We start from the raw sequence: 20,134 nt of genomic DNA on the forward strand, positions 1-20,134 counted from the left end.
ACCAATCAAAACGCTTCTCTTAGGAAAGCGGTTTTTACAAATCATATTATTTTAGGGTTTCCCTATTTTCGCGTTTAATTAAGCAACATGAAGAGGTTCAAATATGCTAGAAAACCTCCAAAAATTAGGAGATATGTCGTAAAAATGGCAGAAATCGATCTGAATACATTAGATACGATGAAGCTCATAACAACCAGGGCTCAGCCAATGTGGCGATATCGAGTGCAACCGATAAAGAAATTGCGATGGACATGCTGGAGCCTCCAAGTCCCCCACCCACTTCTTTAATAAAACCAAGTAGGTATTACATTGCATAAGTTATGAATGTCAACATTTTTTTGAAATATGTTACAATGACGAGCCTTAATATGTATTGACATTTGTGACTCCTATGTACATAGTTCACATAATTGTGTCATAGTTAATAAATCCAGTCAGTTGCGGTGGTCTTCGTATGCCGCCAAAATGTAGATAGTTTATTGTGCTAAAGAATTTATTTAAAATCAGTTTCAACATTGCTTGCACAATAAGTGTTATGTATACGATAATGTGTAACCCCAATGCAAACATTTAGAAACAATTTATATTTGTTATTTTATTTAAACTGTACTCCAGTAACATCATTACATGCCAACTTGCTGCAAGGCCGCAGGCACACGGCTTGTTAATGCCAACCATTGAATTTGCTATCTAATCTGTGTTGCCAATTAATCTGGTTCTGATAATGGAAAGATGATTTAAGTGAAAACACAAAATTAGCTTGGATATGTGTGATTGTTCCAGGCATGAGCTACTCTGCAAAGAAAGAAAAACTTCTGAAAGCTTGGGAGGCAATTCGGTCGAAAATGTTGCACACCCACATAGAGGAAATGATCCCAGCAACAACATAACATGCTGTGTACTGTGTCATTCAACAGTGGATAACATTATACACTGTGACACTTGCGGTCCTTATGCTTTCTATTGCGATTTGTGTTGCAATCAAATCCACAAGCCAATGCTGTTTCATCGACCAAAGAAATGGAATGTAGGTTTAATTTTTACATACACATGTCTATTATACCAATGATTTTAATTAGAATTTATAATAGTTAATTTGTTTCTCGTGTCTTTAGTTTCTTTTGGATAGTAATTATTTGTAAACCATTTTAGAGTTGCTTGGTTAATTAACTAGATTTTACTATTTCAGCTAGCCACATCTTCCTTCATTACTTGGGCTCGATTGGTCAGTGTCGCCTCGGGTACTACTTACATGTATCCCGGGTAATTTTAAGTATACTCGCATCATGTACTGGGAAATTTAATGCTAAATCAGGTGTTGTAGGCTATTTAATATTATTATTTATTATATTCACATTTATGTCATTTTTTTTTAATGGCCGCTTTATTATCAAAACTCATACTCAAAAAGCATGTTGATGTATTTTTTTTAAAGAGCAGTTTGTTCAAGTTAATCAGTAGCACGTTTTACGACATCGGGAACATAACTGGGGTACAGTCTCAAATCGACTGGGTACGATTAAGTATAGTTACCGTACATGTACCTGGGGTAGATGTAAGTTTACAAAGACCAATAGAGCATTACTTGGATATTGACATTGATATTGACATAGTTGTTGCTGTTGAACATTTTCCAATCCATTTTTCAAAAGATCACTTTGACAATAAACTAATTTGGAATAATTTAAATGTGTTGTGCATGGTTAACTGCTGACATGTTTGCTTACAAAACACAGAGTATGAAATGTTTTCTTTTTGAGTTGTTTGAGCTTATAGAGTTCAGTAAAAATTGCTTTTATTGTGTTAAATACAGCTAACAAACTCTGGTTCTAAAATCACTTATATTAGTATTCTTTTTCGGTAATGTTTAGTTTAGTTTATGTTTAAATAGCAACTACTTTTTTCAGGGAACACTGTATGTTCCTTTCGTGATACAGCGGACTTTACGCCAGGCAGACTATGAATGCAGCAGCATCTATGAAAGCACCATCTTCGTGGTTGATAATGAAGGTACAATATATATTTTTTTAACAGGCTGTGCTATTGAAGTAACTCATGTAAAAGACCAACATGTTCTTATCTGAAAATTACACGTCAGCCCTTTCTAGACTAAAATTACTTAGGTCCGACATCTTTATCAAGGGTTGTTTTAAAATACTAAATTCAATTGAATACAAATTTGTGTGTGATAGAATCATATGGATTAATTGTGTCAATACTTAGTTGTATGTCCCAGTCTTTATACTTATTGTTGTAATTCACAACCTCGAAGCATTTTGCAGTCATTGTAAACGTGTGAAATATCTGCTAGTCTGTGTTGATACATAAACTTCTTATGCAGGCTGTGAGGCTACTGCTATGTGTATACAGAAAAAAAAAAAATTATGTGCTCAATTATGATTATATATGCATTTTTGATAAAGTTGGCATAAAATGTGTAGTAAATTAAACAAATATAATATTGAAAGGTCAGCAACATGAGTGCAGGGCATCCTTATGCCGTTGTGAAGAGCCAGCTTTAACCTTTTTGAAGTTTAATTTGTGGCCAGCAACACCAACAAACCCAAAAATTGGTTTCGATCTGCGCTTTATGGAACTCTTTACTGTCCTCCAACTGGAATGCCACATGCCTGCAAAAACCGTTTGTGAAGCTTTAGCGTCAATGAAGACATTCAGTGTTGAACTCTTTGCAGAGGTAATATAGTCATTAACAACACAAGCTCTCTATCATATAACCTACAACTGAACAAAATGTTTACTTTTTTGGCTTGGCAGACTCAATATGGAATTAACTATTAACAGACTTCACCACATATTACAAGACTATTGCCAAGCAATATATGTCCCCTATCGGCTCCAGCATTGTCAAAAGTATCATTTATATATATATTTGTTGCCATAGCAACCAGAAATTTGGCATAGGAACAAAATGAAATGAGGTGCATAATGTCCTTATTGCCATCCATCCATGTTTCAAGTTTCATGAAAAAATATTAAGAACTTTTAAAGTTATCGCAGGATCCAGAAAAGTCAAACAGACTGACGGACACACAGAGCGCAAACAATAGGTCTCCACCGGTGAAACCGGTAGGGGACAATAACAAGAGTAATCATGCTACAGAAACAACTCCTGACATTCAAGCTTTAACAGTAACATTGTCTTTGTTTACCAATGTGAATACTTAGTAAGCATTTGAAGAGGCGTAAACACATGTTTGCAAAACTTTTAACAAACATGTACAATTCAATTTGTTTAAAGCTATCCAAATGAATGTTGTTAACAGTACATGTAGTGTCGTCAATTACAAAGACAGAAATCTTAATTTAAATATAATTTTACCTCGCGACAAAAATGAGCGTTGATCCTGCATGATTTCTGGTTTTTGGCAAATGTATGAATGGACCAACCCAGTTCCACAAACAACTTCGCTGCCATTTTCTATTCCAATGACAGAAGGGTCTAATCCGAGCTGTTGAAGTATCTCTAGCTACAGAAAAGTGAATGTTTTGTAAATAATACATGATCTATTTACATTTGTAAAGACATCATAATTAAAGGAGGACATAATAAACATAATCTTACAAAAAAACTATTTACGGAGACAAATCCTGCCATTGGTGTTGTAAACATGTCATACATAAATATCACCTACATTCCCTAACCAGTTGTTATTTTCCTTCAGTGTACAACAACTTACAAATTCTATCACACAATGCTCGATAAAGAAAAAACAAAGATTGATGAGCAAGCAAATTTAAACAAAAATGTCACAAAATGATATTTTCTCAAAAGCACTTCCCTACCAAACTTAAAAAAAAGATTTTAAAAAGAAATGCGATGCCATCAATCTTCACATTATCATTTTGGAGTTAATTAACATTTTCATTTTGTAATTGTTGAGACTTCTTGTACTAGCTTTTTTTGCAGACTTAAAATAAAGTTGCCCTAATTGTTTGTTTACAGGTCTTGAGCTTCTGGCAATTTGGTCAATTCAAAGACAGCAAATGCACACTTCAGCCAACTATTTTCAGGATTTGTTGGCTTGTTATATATAAGTAAGACTTATCCTTGGCTTTATCAAATGTTTAATAAAATAAAAAACAAGGGTGACAACAAAAAAACACAAATCATAGGAGCATCAAACTTTTATGGTTTAATTTAAAACTTATTTTTATTACCCATCACGATTAATTGATTATTGAATTATACACTGTTGAACAAAACATGGATAATATTTATATCACGCAAATATCATAAACTTATTTCGATAACAGAATTGATCACAACTTTTTTGCTAAAAAAACTTGAACTTTTTCATAACATTTTACTTGCAATGGCAATATTCGGTTTATCGGTTATCCATTTCTTAAGGAGGTTAACTGGTTACAATATTAATATTTGGTTACTCTTCAGAAAACACACTTTTTGGTTGAATGTTTAGTGTTTTTTTTACTTCATTTCACTGTATTGGCTTATCTACTTATCTTATCGCAAATTATCGGCAATAACGACCCGTGATGCCCCAAGCGGATCAAAAGCAATTAGAGTTGTAACTATCGGGGTGCAGCATATTAATGAACAGGTTTTATTGTACGATTGTGTTTACTACCATTGCTTGATAAAATCAATATCGCTGGACACTGTGATTACACCTGATCACTTTTGTTTTAAAAACTATTGCAAACTTAAACACCCTAATTAAGACATTGAGTATTAACAGGCCTTAACAACAGAGGTAAGGAAACCACAATGCCCATTGCAAAATATATTTACGCTAATTGACAATTGTTATTAATCAGCAAACTGTTAACGCACATAATTGTTAAAGAATAATGAGTGGTAATAAAACACAACATAATTCAAATTCTGCACTAGCTTTCATTGGTCAAGGTGTAGAACAAAAGTTATGTGTAAATCACATGAAGGTAACATTACAACAGAGAAACATCACAGTTCACCCACAAGCATGTAAACAATGTTGGAAATGACTAAGTATTGGATTCCAAATGTATATTCCCAATTTAATGGACCAACACAATTTGTAAAGAAACAGTATTTAATTGATAACATGGTTTCAGTAATTATTTTTTTCATTCATGTGTCAATACGCCAATCGATTAACCTGTTAACTGCTCGAATATCGAAACCAGTTAACCGGTTACGGATTTGCACTGCCAAAAAGTGGTGCATCCAAATGTCTTTCTTAAACCATCATCTTCAGATTAAGGTCTTTCAAAGTTTGGGAGATCAATAAGGTTGAGAAGTTCAAAACACAATCTTCAGGAGACTATAATTAAAAAAACAAAACAAGACAAAGCCATAATTTTGCCAAAAATCATTTCAGAACGATCTTATATATGCTGTATGATCACTCACCTACACAATAAATTAATTCAACTTTGAGAGTATGACCAAGATCCACCTACTAGTTTGGGACATTTGAAACACAAAGTTCTGGAAGTAGGTACTTACAGACAGACAAGTGCACCTACTAGTGACAGAGGACATTTGAAACCCAAAGTTCTCAAAGTAGGTACTTACAGACAGACAAGTTCAACTTAATATGTCTCCCATTTCAATTGGATTAAAAAGGGACATGAATACATGCATAATGCAGATGGAGGGTATGTTCAATACGTATAACAGAGGCATCATTCATTCAGAGTATACACCACTTATATGTAATTAAAACTAACCTTTTACAATTTGTCTTTGCAATAAGCAACATTTCATAACTAACAATATTGGCAATACTTGGCAAAAGTTCATGAAAGAATAATTATACATACCCTTGAATGAATCTCTTTGATCATCTGTTTTATCGCCCTGGCTGGATTCAAGACAGCTTGGTCCTTTGTGACAGCTGCCCTTTCTGCATATTCACCTTTTTCTGTAGGTGATAACATGTTCCAGGATTCTGCCCATGTTGACATAGGGCCTAATGAATCTGCAAATTGAGTAAAATGATATTACAAAAGACATATATCAAATGAGTCTGTAGTTGCTTGTCAATTTTAACTGCTTGGAGTGTTCTTTAACAAGAATTTGACCAGAGTTTGACTTTCATGAAGGTTTTTGCATACACAATTTCGAAGAAAAACAAAGTGCACAGCACAGTGTACTCATTACTTTCTTCTTAAAGGCCACTGATGCTGAAACTGGTACTTGAAAGATTAACACGCAGTTCACTGATGACATGTGAGGAAATATTACCCCCCCCCCCTGATTTCTACATCCACATGTATCTCAAATGTGCGCTGTTGGATGCTAGCCCATATCAGTTATAAAATTGGCTATTAAGTTTTTTCCTTAGCGCCAGGTAGGTAATGGCATTATTATATAAAGGAACAAGCGATGTGTTTGTGAAACACTATGTCCCCATATATGTTACCTTTGACCTTGACGGATGACCTTGACCTTCACCTTTCACCATTCAAAATATGCAGCTCCATGAGATACTCATGCATGCCAAATATCAAGTCGCTATCTTCAATGTTGCAAAAGTGTACATTAAATAAGCGATTTCGACCCATATATTTGACCTTTGACCTTAAAGGATGACCTTGACCTTTCACCACTCAAAATGTGCAGCTCCATGAGATACACATGCATGCCAAATATCATGTCGCTATCTTCAATGTTGCAAAAGTGTACACTAAATAAGCGATTTCGACCCATATATTTGACCTTTGACCTTAAAGGATGACCTTGACCTTTCACCACTCAAAATGTGCAGCTCCATGAGATACACATGCATGCCAAATATGAAGTTGCTATCTTCAATATTGCAAAAGTTATGGCAAATGATTGACCAAACCAACAGACAGACAGACAGACAGACAGACCAACAGACAGGGCAAAAACACTATGTCACCCACTATAGTGGTGGGGGACATAAAAAAAATGTTTGCATAAGTGCATGATAAAATATCATACAGAATTGTTAACATTTTAAACTTTTTTCTTCAACTCTTAAATTTTAATTGTATTATTCTTGATGAAAACATTCATAGGATTAATTCAAACACAATACGTACCTCTCATTTCTTTTACATACAGATTGTATGCAGAAACACCTTTGGAGTGAACAGCTGTGCGACTGCCATACGTATATTTGCGTCCTGACAGTTTCTTAGCATGATTCCCAACCCATTCCTTAAAATAAATCAATGTCACATGGATGAAAAGTATATGGTTCACTTCATAAACATTATGAAAATGTTCTTTAAAATCAAATGTATTTTTTACCAGTATGATTGTTTATTTTATTTTAATACATTTTTTATACGTTTCAATACAGAAAGAAGAACTAAATGAACCTGAAGTAGGCATAGTAAATTTCATACATCGTGAAGCCTTCATAATCCTGAAAGTTTAAGTGTTTTTTTTATAATTTTAAGTCAAGTTGCTGTTTTTAAAAGTACACAAAATGCAGTAAAGCAAAATAATCGTCTTCATTTAATTTTTTTTTCTCACAAAGTAACTTATTTCACAGCTTAAAATGGAGATTACACAGACATATTTTTTTCCACATTAGATGAATATGGCATGTACAGTGTAAATGTGTTAATCTGAGTAAATTTCAGGCGTATTATAGGAAACTTTCTAAGTCGTATCAGCCCAGTCTTCACTCTTACTATAAGCCCGCCAGCACGGGACTGATGAAATGTTATTCAGGCTACTAGAATTTAATAATATATTTATTTTATTGACCCCAACTTTATTCTACTATGTGTATATGTTGTTACATTTTGTGGCGTCGTTTACCGTTTTGGCAATTGGTTCCTTGCCATAAATAAATGACCACGAAGGTGTGAATGAATGAAGTGCAATACTGTTTAACTTCTTTAGATTATATAGTCAGGGTATTGCATTTTTTGTCCGTTTTAGATATAGCTTCATAATTCGGGATAGTGGTTTAAATATATTAACGTGAAGACTGTATCAGCCCATTGCAATCTTTATTTCATACATATTGGAAGAATGACTGCATAATTTGCAGAACAAGTGAAAAGTGTCAGGCACTCGTCCTGCAGAACGAGTATTGCAGTGTTTGAGAAAAAAAACCTTGATGATGTCTTTCTGAGAAAAAAAATCTGTTCATGCCCAAGATTAGATTATAATACTTAACTAAAGCAGCATTGTCAATTTTAAAGGGGCCTTTTCACAGATTTTGGGATATTTTGAAATTGTCAGTTAATGCTTTATATTGATAAATGTAAACTTTGGATCTAAAAAGCTCCAGTAAAAAATCAAGAATTGAATTTTAAAAAAAAGGGAAAAGAAATTGCCGCATCAGGGCTCAAACCAGTGACCCCCAGAGTCCTGGAGTAAAAATCAATCAGACCGCTCGGCCATCCTGCCAACTATGTATGACCGCCGTATTTTATACTTTATATAACATTATCCTCGTAGTTTCACAAAATTAAACGGTAACAACAGAACTATACATATTATTCAATCGTTTTGCGTTGCAACGCTTCTAATTTTCAGGTTTTTAAATCTTCAAAAGATGCATATAATGGCTATAGTACATTATTGTAAATTTTCATATTACTGTTTCCTCACAAATATCATAACTAAAATGAAAATTTGCTAATCTGAAATAACTATTTTGAATTTTGTCAATTTACCAAAACGTGAAAAGATCCCTTGAATACAAAACAGTTATAACCTTGACAACGTTAATGTCTAGCCCCGTTTCTTGGGCGGCCTTGTTGTGGTATTCAGCTTTCTCCTTTCCCTTCGAAATCATCCCTTCATCAAAGAACTTACATAATATCTCTTTCTGATTTTCTGTTATTTTGGTTCTCTGAAAAAGTAACATTCTGTAGTAATATAATGATTTAGACCAAAAACAAATCAAGTTGAATTATTTGGTGAACAGGGGCATCCATATAGTATGTCACGCTTTCGAGGGGGAGGCATGAGAAAGTGTGACAGTTTGTGACAGGGGGAGTGCGGTCGGGCCATTGATGATATCACACATTTCTGTTGTGCTTTTTTTAAAGATTTTTTTATAATTAAATGGCTTAACTTTTTTTTCAAACATTTTGTAAAACATGTGAATAGAGTTTTATGACAAAAAAGCATGAAATGTGTATTTCTTACATGTGTTTTTCATGATTTGTCTCGCTAGGAATGCTATTACGCTGTTGCAAAGCATTGTTTTATGTCTGCAGAATAATAACACTTGAAAGATTATCTTAAACTTGACCTCACTCGTGTTAATAAGAAGAATATAATGATGTGCTTTAAATAATGGCCAAGTCAAATATTTGCAATGTTTGTTTTCAATCTATATTGGGTTACTTAATTCTTCCATGCATTACTGTGACTTTTGTCATCAACTTACTATTCAACTATGTAATTCTGCGATACTTGTGGCAACATGATATTTTAATACAGTTTAATAGCGAAGTGTGTTTTTAATTTGGTGTCAATTGAAAAATCAAAATGTGGCATACTTTAGGGGGGGGGGGGGCGGTTCCGAGACGTTACTTGTGACAGTTTGTGACACAAAAGGAGGGGGGTGGGAGTAATAGTCAAAAATGGTGTGGCATATTTTATTGACGGCAAAAAACAACCAAAATAAACCTATTCAGTGTGAAATAAGAAGCATTTTCAGTATATAAATGGGTTTGCCAAACATACCTAACTATTGTTAAAATAAAATAAATCAATTTATTTAAAACAAACATTATCATATGCCATAGGCTGATCCAGTTGCCAAAGTTAAGTCAATACATTTGATGTTTCACACTTTACAAGTCCTAAATCACCTATTAAAACTTGTCAAAGCCTTCAAAATCACTTAAAATCGTCCGCAACCCCCCCCTGGCTGGAGCCCCAAAACTACAAACTATGCACTTTTTTCGCATTTTAAGAGACTTGGATTAAAGTATATAAGGCATGACATGCTCGAGAAGTGGTTGTCAAAGCCTTCAATATCATTAAAATCGTGAAGCTTCCTTGGGGTTCACCCCCCTTGACCCAATAAACGAAAAACTATGCACTTTTTTGGCATTATATGAAGGTACTTTGATAAAAGTACATAAGGCGTGACATGCTCAAGAAGTGGTTGTCAAAGCCTTCAAAATAATAAAAATTGTGAAGCTTCCGGTGCCCCCTTAACGATAAACTATGCACTTGTTTGGCAGTATAAGAAGGTACTTTGATGATAGTATATAAGGCGTGACATGCTCGAGAAGTGGTTGTTAAAGCTTTCAAATCACTTTAATCGTGGAGCTTACTGTGGGCTTTGCCCCCTGGACCCCCTAGCAGGGCCTTGCCCTGGACCCCCAGCAAATCTTTCAATATCCCGCCCACCCTAACCAGAAATCCTGGAACCGCCCCTGTATGGGCTTTTAACATGAATGCAGACCTAAACCATGTGTGATTTAAATTAAACTGAATGAATGTTATAGATTGATCATAAGGTTTATTCTGCACATAATACTAAATAACATATTTACATTTTCACAGAAGCTTAAAACAAATTGAATTAAAAACAAACACTAATATTGGGCGATCCCATATATTGAGCACTAAAATACAGGGGCGTAGCTAGCATTTTTTTTTTAGCTGTAGACCCGGATATGATACATAAAAATGGGGGGTCCGGGGGTCCTCCCCCTGAACATTTTTAAGTCCTATAACGCCTGTGGTGAGATTTAAAGTATATCTAGACAAATAATAAGATATTAAGAAAATATAATACTTTGGCCTGCTTTTCTTTGATATTTTACTGTTTTATTTCAATGTCATAGAACTAAGTTTAGTTTTTGTTCGGCATCAATGGACCGAACCGACCCGGATTCAGTCAATGGATCGGGATACGGGGGCAAGTGCTCCATTTTAAATATCCGCGGTCATAAACATCATTCGTAATGTTTCTTAAAAATCCAACGATAACCGATTACAACTTACTTTAATGTTAAAATGGAGACAAGAAGATCTACATGTACTTGTAACATCAAGTCAAGTGAAAGGAAGTGAGCTAGAATCTATGCACATAGAAAGAAGAAAAGTTAATAATTGGAAGATATGTCCTTTGAACACCAGAATCCATTGTCTGAGGATTATGTCAATATGAAATGCAGATTTCTAACACCTCACCACTCAGGTCAACATTTAAATGCGTTTTTCGAAATTGAAGCATTTTTATTGTTCATGTTTCAAAAAAGTGTAGGCCCGGGCCAGCTGTGCCTTATAACAGCTACGCCCCTGAAATGTCACAGATCAAATTGACTTCATGAGTTATAAATTTGAGATACATTTAGATGTTGACGTTCTGTTGTTTTTAATGAAAATTCAATACTGCTCCAGCAGCTGGAGTTTCACTTCTTTATATTGCATTGCACAACAGTTTGATGTGTGCTGCGTAGATGCAGTAGCGTGTATCCCCGTACATATCTTCGATGTTGTTATATTTTCAGCCTTCAGAGGCTGGTGGCGGTATTGTGTTTTTATTATTTTTTAAGAAACCTTGTTTAAGACCTTTCTTATACTTAGATTCTTATACATTCTCTGTACTTATAAAGTAAACATGTATGTTCATCAATTGAGAGTTCTGCAGGTTATACTGAATTTTTACAAACCATTATCTGACAAGCTGCCTCTTACTCTTTTATGTATGTTGACTTGGCAATGTGTATAAATGTGATTATAAGATTGGTGGTTTCGCCAAATAAATAACCTATGGACAGATTGATTACAAAAAACCCGAAAGTTGTTCTCTCACCATTGAGAATTCCGATAACACGTAGTATTCATTTGCCGTTAAATTATAGACAATTACTTTTTTCTAAACCTACAGTCAAATTAAGTTTACTTCGAACATCTTTCATTGGCGGTACAATGCGGCTGGGTTCTAGTTCGCAGCGTAATTTAGCTCCGTGTAATCGGTATCCTACAATAAATAAGTGCAACTCCAGGAAGTGTTTATGTTGCAAGTTTTTAAATATGTCCTCTTTTATTCTTTCATCGGTTAATAACCGCAAATTTTCAGTTAATATTAAATCCGATGTCTCATGAAATTCTATGCATGTGGTTTATGTTATTACTTGAAATGTACCCTGTTGTGGTGCGCAATACGTTGGGCAGACGGGTAGATCACTTAAAACACGTTTTAGGGAACATTTTTTTAAGATTAAAAATAACAATAAATTTTATAACTTCATTTACCAGCACTTTAATAAAACAGGTCATAGCGTAACAAATATTTCAATTCAACCTGTGGAGCAACTTATTTTTAATAATAGTACTTCAAGTCAGTGCCAATTAAAAGCAAGGTGGCTGTCAGAATTTGAATGGATTAAACGTTTGCAATCAGCTTACCCACTTGGATTAAATGATAATATTCTAAATGTTGGAACAATTTCTAAAAATAAATCGATTAATTCATTTTCTCTGTTTAGTAAACGTCTAAGAAATAAACGTTCACATGGCATTAGGAAAAATGGTAACTTAAGGCGTAAATTTAAACGTCTGCTTTCTTTAAATGATTGCTACACAGTATCACAAAATGGGGGTAAACATAAATTACTAAGTGCACTTTGCTCTCTTTCTGTTTCTTCGTTGGCGCATATTGATAAGGAATGTAAACTTATTTTACTTCAATCTGACCCTCTATATGAATGTGCTTGTATTATTGAATCTTTCACTGACTACTATCTTAAACCTTTTATTGAAAATGTACTTAACAAAACTAGAAATCGTATCAAAATTGAGTTTTGTAACAAAGGTCTTGATTTAATTGACCTTCCTAAAATATTCAATGATAAAAATGTACGTCGGTTGATTCCCCCTTATTTCCGCAATACTGAATCACCACTTATTTGCTACAAATATAGTAAACCTGTAAGAAGTATCGTTTTTAATTATAATTCTATTTCCACATATATAAATGTAATAAGAAATTGTCCTACATTATGTGACTGTACTAGTTCTAAATATATATATGGTCTAGTTGGACATGTTATTACTGGGGACCTTCATTTCATTAAAAATAAAAACCTTAGAAATTTGCTACGCAGAGGCCCTAAGTACAGACTGCCTATTCCTGTTAATTTTGATGACTGCATTAAGAATATCGTAACATCCTTACATGATTATTGCACTAAATGGTGCAGGAAGGAAAATGCTGAAATTACTGCACTCAATGATTGGAAAACAAAAATATTTAGTATGGCCATGAATAAAATATGTTTTTATGATACACATCCTTTGGCCCTACCACATTCACCTAAATTTAATAAACAAAATCTCTGTAAATTGCTTGAAGACTTAAAATCTAAATTCGTCTTAGTTCCTGCGGATAAGGCTGCTAATAATGTTATCATAATATGACGAGTGTTTTATGTTCAAACTATTTCACAAGAGCTTTCACAAACTACATCATATTGTGAGTACAATAAGCAACCTAATGAAATTATTGCCGACCATATTGCCCAATGCATAAAGTTAAATGTAATAGTCAATATTACTGACAAGAAATTGCCATCACTTAACTGGATACCTAAATTACATAAGACGCCATATAAAAGTCGTTTTATCGCTAATTCAGTGTCTTGTACCACCAAACAATTATCAGTGTATCTTACATCTGCATTGAGTGCTATTAGATATCATATTGCTAAATTTTGTAATAAAGTTTATGAAAATAGTAATATTAACCTATTTTGGTCAATAAAAAACACCTTAGAAGTTATTGATAAAATTGAAAATAAAAAATATAAGGTGTCACAGGTAAGTACTTATGATTTTTCGACACTATATACAACGCTTCCTCACGCTTTAATAAAATCCAAACTTGTTTCTTTGATTGAAAAAACTTTTGCTAGAGAGAAATGTTTGTATCTAGCTTTAAACACTAAAACAGCTTTTTTTACTAATCAGATCTTAGATAATTACATCATTTGGACTGGTCTTGACTTTTGTGCAGCACTTACTTTTCTTTTGGATAACTTGTTTGTTGAATTTAATGGTAAAATATTTAAACAAATTATTGGCGTTCCTATGGGTACTAATTGTGCGCCAATTATAGCTGATCTTTTTTTATATTGTTATGAAAGCGAATTTATGTTAGAATTATCTAAAACTAAGCAAGTAGATTTGATTAAATGTTTTAACCTTACTAGTAGGTACATTGATGACATACTTAATTTAGATAATCCATTATTTGAACAATATATTCACAAAATCTACCCAAAAGAACTAGTCTTAAATATATCGTGTATATCCAATACAGACGCTGCGTATTTAGACTTACATTTAACTATTAATAATAATTTGATCAAAACTAGTTTATACGACAAACGGGACGATTTTAACTTTGAAATTGTGAATTTTCCGTTTCTAGATGGCAACATCCCTAAAGGACCTTCCTACGGTATTTACATTTCGCAGTTGGTACGTTATGCCAGAGCATGTTCGTGTATTAAAGATTTTAATGATCGTAATCTAATATTAACTAAAAAATTGCTAAAACAAGGCTTTTTGTATCATAACCTAAGAAATAAATTTGCTAGATTTTACTCTAAGTATGGTGATTTAATTTCAAAATATAATGTTTCTTTAAAATGGAATCTCCCATCCATCATTTTACGGAGATGTTTTGAAGCGTGTCCGCAAATTAAAATATGTAAAAACCAAATGTTCATATTAAACTTTTCACTTTAATTAACTTGTTTTTATCAAAAGGATACGATGCTTATGTACTTAAAAACACGTGTTTGATGGTTTTCGATTCACTATATCTTTCTTCCCTTAAAATTTGGAATCATTAGTGATATTATAGGCATTTTTCACTGTTGAATAAAATTGTGTCATTGTGTCGTATGAACAAATCTGCATGAATACAACATTATAGGCATTTTTCACTGTTGAATAAAATTGTGTCATTGTGTCGTATGAACAAATCTGCATGTAAACTACATTTGGACTCAAATCGTACATCAAATCATTTCTTTCTTCAGTTGTCAAAACACCTATATACTGTTTGATTCCAACAATGTCGCTTTAATGGAATTACCATTTGTATTCATTTGCTTCTTAATATTAAATCACCTAAACTTGTTTTATTAGTAGCACAGCCCCATTAACATTTTTATTTAGTACTGCCCTTGGAATTTGTTCACGTCATTATGGATTTTTGTGACGTCATACGACCGACTTTACCAGTTGTAATCTACATGCATAGGTCATTGGGTTTATAACGTTCCATTTTATTTATATTTTCTCTCTGATAGGCGTTTCTTGTTTGATTTAATTATTTTTAATTTGTTTAGCAGTCACATAAACTACCAAGCTATGTAATATGGAATTTTTACACCCATTATTGCTGCTTCTTCCTGTATTTGCGCGATGATTATCTGAGATATTAACTCTATGATTCTATATTCTCAAATCTTTTCTATAAAGAAGGAATGTAGTTGACAATTGTTAATAGTTTTATTTGATCGTTCGTCAAAAAGTTGTAATTCTGTTACTCTTGTATCTTCAATGCAATTGAGTAATTAAATAGTAATTAAATTGCATGCGTTTTAATTCCCTTTTATTATTGTTTAATTTGAGTTACAATGCTATGACGTTAAATTTTATTTACACTTAAATGTATTACGAATATTGCTGGGCCAAGTGTGACGTTGAGCGCTCTATAACCAGGTTTAAACCCCCAATGCTTTGCATTGACCGTTCCAAGGCGGTGACCCCAGCTTTATTCATATTTTGTGTTTATGTTGGTTTGTATTGTGCTGTTTTGTACTGTTTGGGCAATCGGTCACTTGCCTTAAATAAAGGACCTACTAATTGTTTTTAATGAAAATTCAATACTGCTCCAGCAGCTGGAGTTTCACTTCTTTATATTCAGATGGAACTCGAGCACTATTGCATTTATTTACTTACAAATTTAGACTGATAACTATAAGTTTATTATAATAGTGTGATATATATTAGACGGACACTGACGTCACTGTACTGTCAGTAAAGCCCTTGAAAGTCTTGCGACTTATTTCCAAAGCGGTATATTGTTCATATCATGTTACTTTATCAATATTTATTTAGCAATATTAAATTAAATCAAATGTAATGATGAATCCATTGCAATCAACTAAATAAGAAAAATCTACAAAAAAAGTTCTTACCAACTTTACCAAGGCAGCCATTTTCCCCGAATTCAGAGAGCGATATGTGGATGTTGCATTTTGTGTAAGCGTTTGCCTCAAAATCTTGTGACGTCAAACATCTTGGTACAATTGTTACCAATTGTAAACACTTTATTTTCGCGAGCAATCAGTGTTGGCTATTGGTTAAGAAAACATCAAAATAAGCCGTCCATTGTCTCATCCGATATTTCAAGATAAATGTGTCAATTACGTCTTCGCTAATAGTCCCCAACCCCCCCCCCCCCCCCCCCCCAGTTCGCTAGTTAAATTTCGCGAGTTTAATTGCTTTCTTTGTTTGTTGACACGTTATTTAGTACCGTCGTTGGTGCGACATGTTGGAACTACTAAACTTGGCGCAAGCGTAAGTTGGCAGTATGCCGCACTCAAAACGTTTATCGTATGAATTATTGCATGAAAAAAATGAGCATATACAGACTAAAGTTTTCTCCAAAAATGAAACCGTTTAACTGGTTGTTTCGGTTATCTAACTGGTTAACCTCTTGCATACCTACTTAAAATAGTTTCTATACCACCACGCACTGTACAAGAGGCTAACCCCATACCAAATGGTATGATGGTAATACGATTACCGGAATAAACCCCCTTCGGAAGAAACCCCCTTCCCTTAAAACGGCATAGCGGGACAAACCCCCTTTCATATTTTGCATACACGGAACAAACCCCCTTCCATAGCGGAAGAAACCCTTTCCCTAAAAACGCCATAGCGGAACAAACCCCCTTCAAGTTTTTAGACAGGCGGAATAAACCCCTTCCGAAGTGGTATCCAAAATCCATTATCAAAGTGTTATGCGCATCTAGCAGCTTATGCTATGTTTTAAACTTTATGAGTGTGTATCGCAACCGTTGTTTATTTTTTGGTGTTTTCACTTCATATATACTTATACTTGTAAATACAGCATCAACATATCAAAACAATATCCAGGAAAGAGAAAATAATGCATTGGAATATAAACCGTACTTTCCTTCTGACAATTGACGAAATGACTCGATGTACGACGTGACACTTAATTTACTGTAAGTGCAGATTCAATTAAACGACAGATTCATTCATACGACACACAGACACAATTTTTTTATACGGTTCTGTTCTGTTTGTTATACGGATAATTTCGGGACATTACGGGACAGTATATTGACATGTAATTTCTTTTCTTTTCAGCTTAAACTCATTCAACAGTGAAAAACTGAAACAGTGAAAAAAGCGCATAAAATCACTTTGAATGAATGTGCGAAAATCGGATGAAAGAAGTGTACTTTTGTTCACAAGTTGTTAATGATACACATTAAATATTCAAGCTGTGAATCTCAATTCGACAGTGAAAAACGCGCATAATATCACTTTAAAAGAAGATGTGAAAAACTGATTAAAGGAGTGTACCGGTCGTTAGTTCACAAGTTGTTAATTCGTCTGTTTAATTAAATTTATTTCCAAACTGCTTTGTGCTGATTAAAGAAGTGTACCGGCAGTTTGTTAACAACTTGACAATGTTAAGATGGTCGTGTGAATTTTACTTGCATTCGTTAAACTGAGATTATAAGAGTTTTATATGTGTTAAATTGTACTATATAGATAAAAAATATCTTACAATAACCCAAAATAGGCAAGAATTTTTTTACATTGAAGACGAATTTAATAAAATGCAGCAACGACAAATTAGCGCCCCGCGCCGATCGTGACGACGATATTACGTACATATTTACCTACCATAACCGAAGCATTCGTCTTTTTATTAGGATCGGAGTTACTGTTCCTGTGTCGTAAGAATAGCTAGCGTATTTACAAAATATTTTACAAAAACGTGCATATTCTTTCTTTATGGAAGGGGGGTTTGTTCCGCTATGGAAGGGGGTTAATTCCGCTATGGAAGGGGGTTAATTCCGCATATGCAAAACTAGCGAGGGGGTTTATACCGCGTATGCAAAATATGAAAGGGGGTTTGTTCCGCTGTGCCGTTTTTCGGGAAGGGGGTTTCTTCCGAAGGGGGTTTCTGCCGTACACCTGGTAATACCATTGCCTGTCCGCACAGGCTAACTCCATTAACCTAAGGCCTGTTGAACAGACTAACTCGAGTTGTATCGGGTGCAGAAACACAATCTCCTAGACAAGCCACATCTTAAGTTCAACATTGACGAAACTGGAATTCAGCCTGAACACAACCCACCCAATGTTATCGCTCCCGTCGGCAGCAAACCGCAGGCCATAACATCTCCCAGATCCACAACAACAACCGTTATCGCGTGCGCTAATGCCTCAGGAAACTCACTCCCACCCTATTTTGTTTTAACGGCAAAATGTTTAATCCCGAGTTGATGAAAGGTACGTCTCCGGGAGCCAGGGGGGGGGTCATGTCAGGCTCCGGATGGTCTAACGGTGACGTATTTCTGGCGTACCTGAAGACGCACTTCCGTGAACACGTCTCTGCCCGTGGACCGCAGCAGTCAGTTCTTGTTTGAGCCTTTTAAATCGTACTACTACAATGAATGCGCGTCTTTCATGAATGCTCACATGGGGCAGAAAATAACATGACATGGCAAAGTAAGCATGTAAGGCATACCTGAAGGCCATGACGCCGCTCAATATCCAGTCGGCATTCAGGAAAACCGGAATACATCCACTGTCAAGCAACGCAATATCTGCCGAGAAGCTGATAACTTGTGAGCGATTCCGCACAGCAAGTCCTGTTCCTAAAGTAGCGGCAATGAAGGGCGGGAAAGATGCGGTGCTCGCATTTCTTAATTAAAAAAAGAAAACGACATAGCGTCATCAAAGAAATGCAGCATTTACCAAACCAAAATGTAATGCTCTTCGTGCAACAATACAAAACCACGGACGCACAAACCAAAGTCAGAAGGACGAGAAATTACGTCAGACTCGTATAAAAATGAGCTCGCAACGTACACATCCCAGAGAAAGGAGCTCAACGACACCAGCAAGATAATGTCCAGCAGTCCACTACCATCCACGAGTGGTCTTCAAATAAATCGACCCGATGTTGCCATGGAGACGGACACCGATGATGATGGGCTGGACGACACATTACCATGCTGCGTTTGCAAGCAGATTACACCTCCAGACTTAAGTCTCCATCCACATTTGAAGATCGTCAACTGGGCACAGTGTGATAAATTCAACGGTTGGGTGCATCTAGCTTTCTGCACAACCGTTCGTGTCGTCAGACGTCAGTCGGAGTTCGTTTGCCCAAAACAAACAAATCAGCTAAAAATTCACATTAAAGTTTTATTTATGTTTTAAATCTCGTTATCATATGTGTTACTGTTTGAACCGTTTTGCATTATACAATTAAATAGGTTAACAAAATTTGCAAATTACTTAGTTACGTTGATTACATTTGAAATTGAGTTTTTACAACTGGATTAACTTTCACGAGCCGACTCGTATCGAGTAAGTCATTCTTTGTGACGTCAGCACTTTTCCACTGAAAAGAACGGTATCGGGAGAAGCGCTTGCTGTACGCGGGAGGCGGAAAACTACAACGGGCGAGGCATGGTATGGTATTGCGCAAGGGGGGGTAGAGGGTTAGGGTTAGGGTTTGGGTTAGTGTTAGGGGTCGGGTTAGGGGTTGGGTTAGCCTAAACCCAACCCCAACCCTAACCCGACCCCTAACCCTAACCCTTACCCTAACCCTTTTTTGGGGTTATCACCCCTGACCATGCCTCGCCCGTTGTAGTTTTCCGCCTCCCGTACAGCAGATCGTCACGGTCGAGGACGTTCAGGTAGAGGTCACAGATTATAACGTTGATGTTTGATGTTATTTTGGTTTTTACATTAAAGTTGAATGTTTTTCCCATATTTTGTTGCGTTTTAATAACTTGTGAGTTGAAACTATAGCTCACAGCATCCATTGTAACGTCTAAGAGGAACGGTCTCTTAATGCCATCACATTTCGTCTGCAGATTTTAAAGGGGCCTTTTCACGTTTGGGTAA

General features: G+C 35.0%; 1 protein-coding gene across 2 annotated transcripts; it reads right to left on the minus strand.

Annotated features, from left to right (window-relative positions):
- Positions 1 to 580: 580 nt before the first annotated feature.
- On the minus strand, positions 581 to 16,263 carry LOC127870763 (uncharacterized). 2 transcript variants are annotated; one of them, XR_008044903.1, is made up of 6 exons: positions 16,147 to 16,263; positions 8,676 to 8,813; positions 7,039 to 7,156; positions 5,791 to 5,948; positions 3,341 to 3,484; positions 581 to 2,630 (listed from the first exon to the last, which is right to left on the minus strand). XR_008044903.1 is itself a non-coding variant. In XM_052413239.1 (6 exons), exons 1-6 carry the CDS (start codon positions 16,165 to 16,167, stop codon positions 2,470 to 2,472), a joined length of 744 nt encoding a protein of 247 aa, XP_052269199.1. In that variant the 5' UTR covers positions 16,168 to 16,263; the 3' UTR covers positions 581 to 2,469. The 2 variants fall into 2 exon arrangements, 1 of the variants encoding a protein (XP_052269199.1); XM_052413239.1 differs by having other exon boundaries at positions 3,341 to 3,488.
- Between the last annotated feature and the right edge of the window lie 3,871 nt (positions 16,264 to 20,134).

This window comes from Dreissena polymorpha, chromosome 3, assembly GCF_020536995.1.
Source record: "Dreissena polymorpha isolate Duluth1 chromosome 3, UMN_Dpol_1.0, whole genome shotgun sequence".
NCBI classification, from domain to species: Eukaryota; Metazoa; Mollusca; class Bivalvia; order Myida; family Dreissenidae; genus Dreissena; species Dreissena polymorpha.

Coding starts and splice junctions, on each gene's coding strand:
- LOC127870763 (XM_052413239.1), bottom strand. CDS start 16,167: ATGGCTGCCTTGGTAAAGTTG. Junction 8,814..16,146: donor TGGCTGCCTTGGTAAAGTTG/GTAAGAACTTTT, acceptor TTACTTTTTCAG/AGAACCAAAATAACAGAAAA. Junction 5,949..7,038: donor GTATGTAAAAGAAATGAGAG/GTACGTATTGTG, acceptor CTCAATTTGCAG/ATTCATTAGGCCCTATGTCA.